General features: G+C 40.2%; 1 protein-coding gene across 2 annotated transcripts in view; it reads left to right on the top strand.

The window, feature by feature from the left end:
- grin2ca (glutamate receptor, ionotropic, N-methyl D-aspartate 2Ca) overlaps positions 1 to 14,350 on the top strand; it is a 141,145-nt gene that overhangs the window by 93,887 nt on the left and 32,908 nt on the right. For both annotated transcript variants that reach the window (XM_057861547.1, XM_057861548.1), the window contains exon 5: positions 12,597 to 12,808. In XM_057861547.1, coding sequence (XP_057717530.1) covers positions 12,597 to 12,808 — 212 coding nt within the window. The remainder of the gene's footprint in view (positions 1 to 12,596; positions 12,809 to 14,350) is intronic.

Raw genomic sequence — 14,350 nt, 5'->3', positions numbered from 1 at the left:
ATTGTTGGAATGGAAAGATGAGACACACGACGGATATATACATACAACATACTGCACATAAGTACTGTATTTGTTTATTGTAACAATAAATCCACAAATGCCATTGTTAACATTCTTTCTGTTAAAGTGATCCACGGATAGAAAGACTTGTAGTTCTTAAAAGATAATTGTTATAGTTACAAGTTATAGTAATTTTATATTAAAACCCCTGTTCATTTTTTTTGTTTTAATAAAATTTGTAAAATTTTCAATCAAAAGTAGAGTTAATATAATAATAATTTTTACGTGTATTTTGCATAGCTATTTTGATATGGAATGCCAGTTCATTTTGCATTGTTGTTTAACTGTGTGTCAGAATAGGGCCTCATTACTATAGACTGAAGTGCTTTTCTTTTTGTGAACTCACAAAATTTAAATTAAATTAAATTATTATTATTATTTTTTTTGGGGGGGAGAGATAGGAATATTATTTTTGTTGTGCTTTCACTAGACGATACTTATGTTTGTTGTGAAGGAGAAGCTTATGCCAATAAACGGCGCGGTCCAAAGAACGCCTGTGTCCACTCGCCTTTACTGTATAACATATATCTGTACATATCTTACCCAAAATACAACAAGAGACAAATAATTGCCACTAAAAGAAAGAAAACTTACCGAAATATGTGTGGAGCACAAATAGCAATTTGCATTGCATTGTGAATACAGCATAAACGTCTCACAACTACTAATTCTCCCACGTTTAGAAGAAATAACAGTATGAGTATGGAACGCGATGCCCCCAAGCGGCCGGTGGCATTCTCTTCACTCTTAATGTCCATAAACGGCCTCAGTGTAATCTGTTTAAGGCAATCGGCGAGCAGGTCATTTAGTGCATGCGTTAATTGCGTCAAATATTTAACGTGATTAATTTAAAAAATTAATTAACGCCCGTTAAAGCTATAATTTTGACAGCCCTAATATATATATATATATATATATATTTATATATATATAAAATGTATATATATATATATATTTATATAGATTTTTTTTTTTTTTTTAATTCTCACTATTTTGCACCGTATATACTATATAACCTGTTTTGACCAGTTTGTGTAAAGGCCAAAAACGCCTATGACCATACCTGCTGTTTGTGTTGAATTGTCAAACAAAATTATTCAGTCTTATCTTTCTCTATTGAATGTTTATGCTAACAAGTTGAATAAATATTATCAAGCTTCAAAACGGTTGGTCGAGCATGTTTGGTTGTCAGTGGGACATCAACATGACAAATTTTGAAAAAAGATTTTGGGATTTTTTTGTCTTTTTGGGTCCAAAATGTTGATTATAATTGGTCAGTGAAGAAAAGAACAGATTGGACATGGAGGTTATGGTGTCCTGAAAAAAAAGGGACCCAACCTGGCCAGTGTGAACAATTTTTTCTTTGAAATATAAAGGCAACCTCAAAGGCATGCAAATTCAGCCAAAATAGGCTTAGGTGTTAAAGGGATAAAAATTCAGTCTTTTGAAGGCTCTCGCGGGGTTGGCCATGGGCAGGAAGAAGGGTGTGTTTGGAATTATTGTCTGTTTGTGGATTGGACAAGAGGATTCGGGAGTTACTGTTGTCTGGGCAACGAGGGTTTGGATTTTGTCACCTCAGCGTCAAAAGGGCTCTCGGAGTCTTGTCAGTCGTGTTATCAGTTGGATATCGGGCGTTCTCTGGTGCTACTTGTGTTGGGTCAGAGCGTCCCGCCATTTGTTTTTGACCGTCCGGGAGAACTGATTGCGAGAGTTGGTGCGTCAATCTTGCTCTTGGAACTCTAGTTTCTTTCCCTACCGAACAGCGGGTGCCACTTAGCTGCCCCTCCGTCATAAAGCACTCACAGGAGGACAAACTTTGAGCATCAACGTTAGTCCATTCGCCTCCTTCCAGTTAAAATGTATTGGACATTTTGCGCCTTCAATGGCACTAAAACATGAGTATTCACAGCCTGTTCTCCTGGTTTAAAATAATTGGAGGTCCTTTAACAATGAACCTTTGAGTTCAATGGGTACCCTGTCTTTGAATGACTGATAAAAACAAATGCATTGTATTTTTAGGATCTTAGGGTAATTATATCTGACCAGGAGTTTTAGTAACCATGATTTCGTGTTTCAAATTAAATTTTCAAGTCTAAAAAATGTGAAGTTTTCAAATTAGGTCCTCAAGCCAGGTTTTCCTTAATTCCGAAAACTACCTGAAAAGCTGTCTGCTTCCCATCCAGGATCAGAATCAAAGCAGGAAAAGGGAAAGCAGATGTTGTTGTCACAATGCATCTAATTGTCTAAATGTGTAAAGCAATTTCATAAAAGTGGAGAAACCTAATGACTTTGTGGTCTCACTGTCACTCAAGCTTATCGCATCAGTTGGTTTGTCTTTCAAGGATGCATTTACCGCGAGCAAAACCGCAGGGACGACACCATTTTCATCTCAGTGTATTTTGCAGCCTTTGAAATTCAGCTGGACTCGATTTAGAGGCTCCGAGGTAAACAGCGGTGCTGACCGGCCTCAAACATCCAGAGAGAATTGTGTGTTTGCTTGCCCTTTTCCTGCAAATGATTTATCTTCATTGAGAGTTGTCGTTGTAGTACGGTACATTCTTTGTTGAGAAAAAAAAAGTAATTAGACGGTCAAGTTAAGATGACGACATTCATCATGCTGACATCTTATTCAGCACGAAACAAACGTGACGGAGTTTGGTGCCTGGCAAGGACTGCTCCGGTGCAGTGGTTCTCAAACTTGAGCCAGCAGGCCGATGAAATGATATGGAATGAATTATGTATTATAATTTAACCACAAATAAGATGGTAAACCAGTGGCGGAACAAATGTGAACAGGGCACGGGTGCGTTGAGAATAAACGGGCCCCCTGAGGTGTAAGTCCAGAGGATGGGGGTTTTAGTGGATTAATAGATATTTTAACACTTAAACATTATATTCCAGCTCCAGTTTACCTTTCTGTTTGACCCTCCACTTGCCCAACTACGCCCCATTTTAGCCCGCAAACCGAGCCCCCTAGGAGTCCTGGTGTATGTGAGTGTATGGGTGTATATTTTAACACTTAAACACTATATTACAGCTCCGCGCATCATATTACCTTTCTGTTTGACCTTCCCCTTGCCCAGTGTTGTCACGGATTACTTTAAAAAGTAATCTAATTACTGATCACACCTTAAAAAGTAATCTAGTTACTTTACTGATTACTTTATTATCAAAGTAACTAAGTTACTTTAAAAGTAACTTATCAGTTACTTTTTACCAATTTTTTTTTCCTTTTGCTGCCTCAACATAAATATAACTGAAAAATGTCATCGCGTGTAATTGAGTTTTTCACATAAGGCTTAATCTTTGAGTTAGCGGGGGTTTAATTAGTCGACCAGCCATTGACTCGCCCTAGCTTAGCCATTCCGGAGCCCTAAAACTAACAAATAACTGACAAATTGCACAAAATTTGTTTAAATCAACTCCAACGACTAATTAAACCCCCGCTAACTCCAAGATTAAGCCTAATGTAAAAAATTCTGAACTTCCCCTTTGAAATAAAGACCTAACCGTTAAAATGTCTCCAAAAGTTGTAAAGCAATAAAACAAACAATAAAAATTAATGAAATGAACAAAAATCCTACAACGTAAAGTTGCCAGAGGAGGCAAGATGGATATTTAGAATTTCTTTAAACCTAAGCTTTCAAACGCTGCCAACAACAACTTGAACAGTTGATTTAACTCGAACAGTATCAAGATGTGTATATACTAAAGGTGTGCAAAATTTCCGATTCTTAGATTATTCGCGATTCGGCCGTGGAAGATTCGAGAACGATTCACAAACATCCAAATTCCGATTATTGAAATATGCCAAGTAAAGCGGAAGTACAACACACTCAGCGCGCCGCGCGGTCTTCAGGACGAAATGGAGCGAGAGTAGCTAAACATCATGCTTCTCATTACCCGGCCCCTCGGGTAATGCCAATGCTCAACTCACGGCTCTAGCTCAACTCATGCCACGAGATAAAAAAAACACAACAACATACCTGACTGCTGCCGAAAAGCTGCTACAAAGTACAGCCACATAATGTTACGGTAGATATCATTTATATAAGACTAGATGCGTTATAGATTGGGTAGTGTTAACAGCACATCTACAAAAAGCTAGATGCGGGCGTTAGTAAACGGCCGCCATCTTAAAGCAGTACACTTCCCTGCAAGGCTGTTGTAGTGAACCTTCCAAGCAAACCTAATTGACTTTTTATCTAAAATACTCCTAAATCAGTAAAATATTGACTTGAATCTATCTTTAAAATAGTTTTAAAACTATTGGGAAATTATGGAATAACGGGAGCAATTTTAACAACTTTAACGGTTGATTCACAACATTAAATTAATTGAATGTAGTTTAAAGCTGCTGATACAGAATGGGGACTGGAGTTTTTTTATTTAATGTTATTTTTGTATATTTGTTTACTGCTATATGTTAACTTGATACTGAAATAGTAGTTTGGTTTAGCCTGAGAGTATTTTTGAACAATTTTGGGACTAATGTACCAAAAAAAAAAAAAAAAAAAAAGGAGGGGGTGCATCAATAATCGTTTTATAATCGAATCGGAGCCTCTGAATCGTAATCATAATCGAATCGTTAGGTGCCCAAAGATTCCCAGCTCTAGTATATACATATATGTACAGTATTGGCCAAAAGTTTGGAGACACCTCAAAGGTGGATACTTTGAAGAATGTAGAACACAAAACCTGTTTAGTTATTTCACTTTTTTTGCCATTCCACATGTTCGTTCATAGTTTTGATGTCTTCAGTGAGAATTTACAATAGTAGTGAAAATATATAAAACGCAAAAATCATGAAGTGTGTCCAAACTTTTGACTTTTGTTTCAGTCTTCCACATGGTTTTCCCTCAGTCCCACAAATGTAAAACTTCGCCTATGATTACAATCTTTAAGTATAAAATGTACATGATTACACATATTATAAAGGCTGGTTACAAACTGTAGAAGTGCCGGCTGTCTCGTTACCTGTCGGCTTTGAATCGAGTTTTTTCGCATTGTGCTGTAATTCCAAGTGCTTCCTTGTTAAATTGGATGTCGAGTTTTTAGCGGCTGACAGTCTTTCTGAGCCTGCGCAGAGTTTGCAACGCACGGAGATATTTTTGTCCTCTTTACTGGACGGATATGTGAAGTAATGGCTGTATCTCCAGTGAACAAATGCAGCCGTTTGTTGTATCTCTCCGGCTCTTTTACTGTTAGCATCCTGATAGGTAGCCACTAGCCAGGCTATGTTGTTGACCGCCGTGGGAGACGGCGCGCCCACAGGCAGGATGGTAATACACGTGACCCGTTTTTTTCCCCCCGATGAGAAAACGTGAGATGTGATGTCACTCCCAAACTCAAGCGCAGTATTTTCAAATGCTTTTCATACATGACTACAATATTCTTTATTCTACATACAGTATGAGGCAGCAACAACAAAATAGTAACGCACAGGCACCGAGGAAACTAATCAGATTACTGGCTTGGAAAAATGAGCGCGTTAGATTGCTCGTTACTGAAAGAAAGTAATCAGATATGCGTAACTGACAACACTGCCCTTGCCCAACCACGCCACCTTTCCGCACGCAAACCAGGCCCCTTAGGCTACGTCTACACTCGGACAGATAATTTTCTCCAGGGTATTTTGCCGACTATTTTTATACCTGTCCACACTTACGTTTAAGATGCGTTTAAGGGCTCCCCGCTTCTGCAAGGTACCCCTGTATTTGCGCAAACTACGCATGCTTAGAAAGGCGCAACCTCATGTGTTACGTCATCGCCAGCGCGGTTTACCTCTGAACCGGACTCTCATTACTCGCCGGCGAGAAATTTCGAAATGAACTGTAATAAAACGCTCATCTCCGTGTAATCCGTGATGGGAGGACCAACAACTGAATTGAAGCATATTATTGCGACGCACGTTTGAAGGTTCAATATAACTGTGTTTATGCATGATCAGCTCATGCCGCGTCTTGATCGTCCGCCTCCATTGTTTACAATGCCGGCGTACCGCACTAAAAATGGCGATTGCACGCTTCATGACCTCACTTCCTTAGTACTCGATTGTTGTACGGAGACAGCAGTCCATACTAAGCGGTGGGTAATATTACTCCTACATTATTCATGTAACAACTAATCCGGACAAGAGGTATATTTGTGAAGCCGACACTAGCCGTATGGTCTAACTAATTCCACGTTTAAAGGGATCCTCGATCTTAAAGACATGTCGGCTCTAATAAACCACAAGTGTTCCCTTGTACTAAAATATGTTGTTAGAAACACATAAAATGTTAAATCAATGGCAATGTTTTATAATAGTTAGTACATATTTTGACCGATTGTTGGCGCCATGTTTTGCCGACTCGGAGTGATGACGTAATTGGGATGTTTCCAGTGTAAAACAATTGTGTATTGCTGCTTAAATTCGCTAAGTAAAATGCCAGCCACGTTGTGCTGCTTTTGGATGCAATTTCCAGTCAAATGGAAACAAGGGGAGTGATGTCAGTCTTCACAGATTTCCTACTGACAAGAAGAGGAGAAAGGTTTGGGAAAATGCCTGTAGACTGACAAAACTTCCCAAAGACCAAAGGCTTTGTTCTCGCCATTTTTCTCCTACCGCGTTCGAGGCTTTTAGTTGACGACAGCTTATGAAAGAGCTAACCGTAGCGGCTGGATATAAATGGAGACTAAAATCAAATGATGTTGCAACTATTTTCCCTCACAAGAAGCCTCAACACCACCAAAGACAAGAAACTCCTGGCCGCTCTCTTAAGCAGGCAAGCCGCTCCTGTCGTTAGGTAGGCGAACCTTCGGGCGTATCGCTAGTCACAGAGGAAGCCAATAATTCACCTGTACTGTCAGTTCATCCGGTCGATCCCAGGATTTTTTCCCGTCAGATGACAAATTTAACGAGGACAGTCAGCCGCGACACGACTCCGATCTTGACTATCACACGTGTGCATTCATAGTTTTATTACCTTCAGTGAGTTTATAATGTCAATAGTCATGAAAATAAAAATGCACGAATGACGAGGTGTGTTCAAACTTTTGGCCTGTACTTTATGTAAAGCACACACCAGCTCTGGATGCTAACAGTCTACATAATTATGTTGGAATAAGTTTGATCACGCAGTAGCTCACCTTGAAGATCTGCTAACAAAAACCGGAGTTCTCAACAGCATACACTCTCTTGCTCCATTGTCATTGAGTCAACAAGAATGGCGACCTATCAGTTAAAATAATTTTACAAATTTTAATAAAATGAAAACATGAAGAGGGTTTTCAATATCAAATTATAATAACTCATACTAGCATTTATCTTTTAAGAATTACTTGTCTTTGAGATCGAGGATCCGTTTAAGACTATTATCCGTCCTAGGACAGATAATTCTCTCCAGGGTATTATGCTGACTATTTTTATACCTGTCCACACTTACGTTTAAGGTGCGTTTAAGCCCCCGCTTCTGCAAGGCACGACTGCATTTGCGCATACTACCCATGCGCAGAAAAGAGCAACCTCATATGTTACATCATCGCCCATGCGGCTTACCGCTGAACCGAAAACTCATTACTCGCCACAAATTTCGCATATTACTACACCCTCTAGACTAGGGATGTCCCGATCCAGGTTTTTGCACTTCCGATCCGATACTGATATTGTTTTGCACTTCCGATACCGATACCGGCCGATACCGATACCGGCCTATCTGAGCATGTGTTAAAGTTTAAAGTTATTTAGCCTCCTTATTTAGTTGTCAGACTCATGTTGAAAAGAGTTTTAGTACACTTGATAACAACTAGCCCGCTGAATTAGGTGAGTTTGAATAACACACAACGGTTGGTAACAAGAAACTGACCTGTTTATTCAATGACAAACACAAAACATTATAAATAACTAACAGAAATGACATAGTCAGTCAGTAAATGTGCAAATAATATTGAAAACTGTCTTAAAAAAGCAAAACACACAAACAAACTCAGTGGAAAATCCCACAAACCCCCCCAAGCTTTTAGATACTTTTAATGTTTCGTACATTAGTTACGACTATATAAACGACTATTTCAGTATCAAGTTAACATTTTAAAACAGTAAATAAAATACTCAAGTCCCAATTCTGTAGCAGCAGCTTTAAACTACATTCATTTAATTTTGCGAATCAACTGTTAAAGTTGTTAAAATTGCTCCCGTTCTTCCATAATTTCCCTTCTGTCTGCTTTCGACATGTGAAAGTTTTAAAACTGTTTTGAATATAGATTCAAGTCAAGATTTCGCCGATTTAGGAGTATTTTAGATAAAAAGTTAATTAGGTTCGCTTTGGAGGTTCACAACAGCCTACTAGGGAAGTCTCCTGCTTTAAGATGGCGGGCGTTTACTAACGCATCTAGTTTTCCATACTTCAATGTTGCTAATGCCATCGAGTCTGTCATTTTGCATCTAGTTCTATATACATATGATATCTATTATCTACAGTAAAATGATGTTGACGTAGTTTGTAGCGGCTGTCAGCAGCAGTCAGGTATTCTTGTGTTTTTTTATCCAACGGCATGAGTTGAGCTCAAGCCGTGTGTTGAGCATTGGCATTACCCGGGTCTATGACAAGCATGATGTTTACTCTCGGGACGCAATGCGGTCCGTTTCTCATTGCGTCCCGAAGACTGCGCTGTGTATTTGTTCCGCTTTAAAATCGGAATATGGATGTTTGTGAATCGTTCTCGAATCTTCCACGGCCGAATCGCTCAAGGATGTAATGACGGCTGGGCATGTTGTACCGTGGTTCTAAGTGTTGGATGGTGCGTCTTTACTCACGAGAGATAATGGCTCGTCATCCAGAATGAATTCTTCGGCAATGACTCTTGATAAAGTCTCTCGGTAAATTGGGAGACGGTAATGTAGTGTGTTAAAAATACGGACCGGATTTTAGGGAAACCGAAGCAAAAACTGGAATGGATTATGTAAATCGGTGCGCTGGAAAACCCAGACCGGAGTTTAAAAAGAAACTGGATCGGAAGTCTGGATCGGAATTTTTCCGTGTCGGCCGATCCCATACTGATGCGTATTTTTTTGCCCATATCGGCATCCGATCCAAATATCGGATCAGGACATCTCTAATCTACACTGTCATTATTTTGTCATCACTGTTTTTTTTCGTGAACGCAATTGAACGCATCACGTAGGAGCGAGAGTGAAGGGAGAGCTCGCTCAGCTTTTATAAACAGTCACCGAGTTATGATTGAAATAAGCCTGACATCGTTACTTTGGATGTTACAATCGATGCTCAGCTCTCACCACTTGGAAAATAACAAATACAAGCATGTGGTGTGGCGCCACATATATTTCCTGGAAGCCGCAACCAGGAGTGCTTGTGCATAACACTGGCGATCCTGGAAGTGGTGACAGTTTTGACAGGCAGAAATGTCATGGAAAATAACTGATCGTGCGCCTCTTTGACTGGGGGAAGGGCCATGGAAAGAGGGTTACGACACTCTATGTTCTCACCGTGGGTGGTCACGTGGTTCATGTAGGGCACCAGTAGTTCCAAGCACAAGCAGCGCTATAGTGGTTTGCAATGGAACTGACAGCGATAACTGTGACATTTATGGAAAAATTGATAAAATCACGTATCTAAGTACTTGTTTGATTATGTCATTACATTATGACATATATGTAAGTGCTAGTTTTACATTTGGAGTGGTCAGGCGACAACTGAAAACTGAATAAACTCAGAAGGGAACTTTCCCATGTTGTGGAGTGAACGTATCATGTTTTTATTTGCATGAGCATGGGAAATCGACTTTTACATTGAAATGCAAGATGATTTAGGTCTTTCTTTTTTCACAACTAGAATACTGTTTTTCCAGAGAATGTCTAGCTTTCCTTGATTCACCTACCTGTGGTAATATATTTAACATAACGCCATGTATAACATATTTTGTTCCCAAGTTCTAAGTGGTAGTTCCAAGTTTGTTTTGTCGCATTGACATATAAAAACACTTCTGTTTCCCAAAAAGTTTGGGTTCGTGGTCAAGACTTTTAAATTCTATTTTCCACTTTTCTTTACTGTTGCTTATATATACAGTGGGGAAAATAAGTATTTAGTCAACCACTAATTGTGCAAGTTCTCCCACTTGAAAATATTAGAGAGGCCTGTAATTGTCAACATGGGTAAACCTCAACTATGAGAGACAGAATGTGGAGAAAAAAAAACTGATAATCACATTGTTTGATTTTTAAAGAATTTATTTACAAATCATGGTGGAAAATAAGTATTTGGTCAATACCAAAAGTTCATCTCAATACTTTGTTATGTACCCTTTGTTGGCAATAACGGAGGCCAAACGTTTTTTGTAACTCTTCACAAACTTTTTACACACTGTTGCTGGTATGTTGACCCATTCCTCCATGCAGATCTCCTCTAGAGCAGTGATGTTTTGGGGCTGTCGTTGGGCAACGCGGACTTTCAACTCCCTCCACAGATTTTCGATGGGGTTGAGATCTGGAGACTGGCTAGGCCACTCCAGGACCTTGAAATGCTTCTTACAAAGCCACTCCTTTGTTGCCCTGGCTGTGTGTTTGGGATCATTGTCATGCTGAAAGACCCAGCCACGTCTCATCTTCAATGCCCTTGCTGATGGAAGGAGATTTTCACTCAAAATCTCTCGATACATGGCCCCATTCATTCTTTCCTTTACACAGATCAGGCGTCCTGGTCCCTATGCAGAAAAACAGCCCCAAAGCATGATGTTTCCACCCCCATGCTTCACAGTGGGTGTGGTGAAATTCAGTATTCTTTTTCCTCCAAACACGAGAACCTGTGTTTCTACCAAAAAGTTCTATTTTGGTTTCATCTGACCATAACACATTCTCCCAGTCCTCTTCTGGATCATCCAAATGCTCTCTCGCGAACCGCAGACGGGCCTGGACATGTACTTTCTTCAGCAGGGGGACACGTCTGGCAGTGTAGGATTTGAGTCCCTGGCGGCGCATTGTGTTACTGATAGTAGCCTTTGTTACTGTGGTCCCAGCTCTCTGCAGGTCATTCACTAGGTCCCCCCGTGTGGTTCTGGGATTTTTGCTCACCGTTCTTATCATTTTGACGCCACGGGGTGAGGAGGGAGTTGAAAGTCCGTGTTGCCCAACGACAGCCCCAAAACATCACTGCTCTAGAGGGGATCTGCATGGGGAAATGGGCCAAAATACCAGCAACAGTGTGTGAAAATCTTGCGAAGAGTTACAGAAAACGTTTGGCCTCCGTTATTGCCAACATTATTTATTGAACAATTGGTGAAATTGGTGTCATAGTTCATTGTTTACACCTAACATTTTATAGATCAGTGGTTTGTGATGGTTGGTTGTGCAGCATGGTTTCCTCAAGGACCAAGAGCAGCAGAAAAATTGGATGGCAATGGTCAGTCGTCAAAACATGAAGTAAAAGGCTTTTATGTTTGTTTGTTACTATTTAAAAATGGGCTTAGTGCCCACAGCCAGCAGTCACCATCAGCAGGCACCACCAGCAGCACATGATTTGGATCATGAAAATGTAACCTAAAAAAATATATAAATTAAATTAGACGCAAATTCATAATAAAAAACTATTATTTGTTGACATCACTTTTCAATCCATACTGATCTCTAAAATATAATAATGTGAGGCATTTTGGTGTAAAGGATACAGGTTGACATGCATTGACTTGGTACTCTTCATGAGTTTAAAGCTTAAAGAATCAAGCTAATAAGCACATGAAAGCCGGTCGTCTACCAATACTCACAAATACAGATGAGTGTGTGCGAGGGTGAAAAAGCTGACAATTTAAAAACGGTAGTGACTTAATGAATTTATCCCTGGCGAAACACGATAGTTTTTTGTGTTTTTTTTTTTTATTCATTTTTCATTTAAACTCATTTCATTTCAGCATTTGAATAGTTGTCCACTGTTGTGTCCACGGTCTTTGAAATGGTTAAATGTACAGTATATTTTTCATGGAAATAAATATCATTTTGGATTTATTTTTGGAAGAGGGTCAGTATATAGTAGTTGTTATGTTTTACTAGCATGAACATTATAGGAGGGACCCTGGAAAAATGTCTCCCCGGCTCGGCACAGCTGTCAATTCTGCTCCTTAATTACGTATTCAGCTCAATTCCCCCACTGCTAGCAATTAGAATTAGCTAACCGGTTGTCGCGCGGCGCATAAAATTGCAAGTCTCTCTCCAGCTCGACCCGAAAATCAATTTCCTCTCAAGTGTCCGCAAACGGAGGCCGAGTCCTAACGCGCAGACCTTGCGAGGATGAGCGATAACGGCGGTGAGAGCGGCAAAATTGGGAACGGGGGTATTAAGATGGGAGATTGTGATAAAATAGCGTTATGCGGGAAAGGCGCATCCTCAGCACTTTCATCTCAAGCATTCTGGCTGAAAAAAAGCCTCATTGCTCACATGTGTCTCGATTTTTATTAGTGCTTTAAAAGGTGGCGTAGAAAGGATGTTTAAATGTGGCCCGGCTCCAAAGAGACATCACTTTGAGGTTTCTGCACATGTGTCGCCTCAGGTGGGGACGTACGAGATGAGCATCCTGCAGATGAGGTACCCGGTGTGGCCTCGCTACGGCTCTTACCTGGAGCCCGTGTCCGACTATCGGCACCTGACGGTGGCCACGCTGGAGGAGCGTCCTTTTGTTATCGTGGAGGCCGTGGACCCTGAAACTGGAACCTGCGTCAGCAACACTGTGCCGTGCCGACGACAGTCCAACAAGACTGAGGCGTGAGTTGACCGACCTGCAATATTGTCACCTGGGATTTTTATTTGCTCAACCGTATCCTGGCAAGGCAGATTGATTTTTCCATATATCCGCTACGAATATATTGCACATATCAATCTGGGAACGATCCAATCGAGGCCCGTTTCATGGGAGGAACCTTGAAAAAAAAAAAAATACACGGCTGCTGATTAGACGATGGCTCTTGATGCCAGCTGCTGATTTTCCGATGGCTGTTCTCGTCACACTCACCAAAACGTGGTTTCTTGTCAAAAAAGCTTTTAGTGATGTTCTTCTTTTTGCTCTTTGTTTAATGAGGAAATTAAGTGTATTTCAGGGGGAAAAAACCTGGGAAACTGACCTATCTACAAGAACCACAGCATTTAAGCAGATAGTTTTTTCCTGGTCACGTCTGAAGCTCCCACATCTTTCCCACAATTGGCTCGCCACCAGAAGGCCGCCAATCCACATTAAGCCACAGTGTTATCTATTGGTTAGTGGAAGGGGGGAAAAAAAGCTCGTTTCCTCTCAAAAACAGCTTTTCGTGACGTTCTTTGCATTTCTTTTAATGAGGAAATTAAGGATATTTCTGGCAAAACTTCAGAAATTGACCGTTGTATTAGAACCTCTTTGCATTGCGACATTGTGTTCAACTAGATGCTTCCTGGTCACGTCTGTAGCATAACTCCCGCCTCCTTTTCCTGATTAGGGTTGGGCATCTTTTGAATTTGAATGGTTCCGATTCCACGTCGTAGTTTATATTCATTTCTTTTGTATTAATTTCTTAACTTCTCAATTATTTTTTTAAATTTATATGAACTTGCAGTTAACTATGAATTTCTCACAGGGCTATTTTTTAACTTGTATATAAATGTCAGTCTTTGAATTTGAATATGCTGAAGTTTCTTTCCACAGGAGTGCACTTCCACAAAGATGTTTATTTTTCAAAAGCTCACGGAGAAAACATTTACACATATTCTTTTGCCTATGTTTTAGAGTGTCTTATGCTGCAGACATTTTTACATGTTATTGAGCTCCCACTAATGGGATAACCTTGTGCAGAATATCAAACAAACAAACAAACAAACAAAAAAACAACTTGTAAAACCCAGTCCAGATTAGCAGCCGGTACAGTATAAAATCAGGAACAGTTTTTGTTGAGGGACCGTGTCCTGTCCTGGGCTTGGTGGGGCGTTAGGGGTCCTGCAGCGTGCCATGCCGGTTGGGGGGCTGCGCACGCACTTATATCTAGGGACATTGTAGAGTGTTCGATCAGCCTACCATGCATGTTTTTGAGATGTGGGGAGAAACCAGAGTACCCGGAGAAAACCCACGCAGGCACAGGGAGAACTTGCAAACTCTACACAGGAAGGCCAGAGCCCAGGATTGAACCCTTGATCTTTGAGTAACATATTGTTCGGATATGCAAGTCGTACTAGGAAAAAAAATGTGATGTGCATATATTTAAATCGCACAGGAGTATTATTCGTATTTTGCGGGAGGATTTTATTTTCATCAAAGACCAAGAACAAACGTGGAGAAAAACA

This window comes from Corythoichthys intestinalis, chromosome 16, assembly GCF_030265065.1.
Source record: "Corythoichthys intestinalis isolate RoL2023-P3 chromosome 16, ASM3026506v1, whole genome shotgun sequence".
NCBI classification, from domain to species: domain Eukaryota; kingdom Metazoa; phylum Chordata; class Actinopteri; order Syngnathiformes; family Syngnathidae; genus Corythoichthys; species Corythoichthys intestinalis.
The sequence above is the reverse complement of the archived record's forward strand: the minus strand, read 5'-3'. Positions and strand labels throughout refer to the sequence as shown.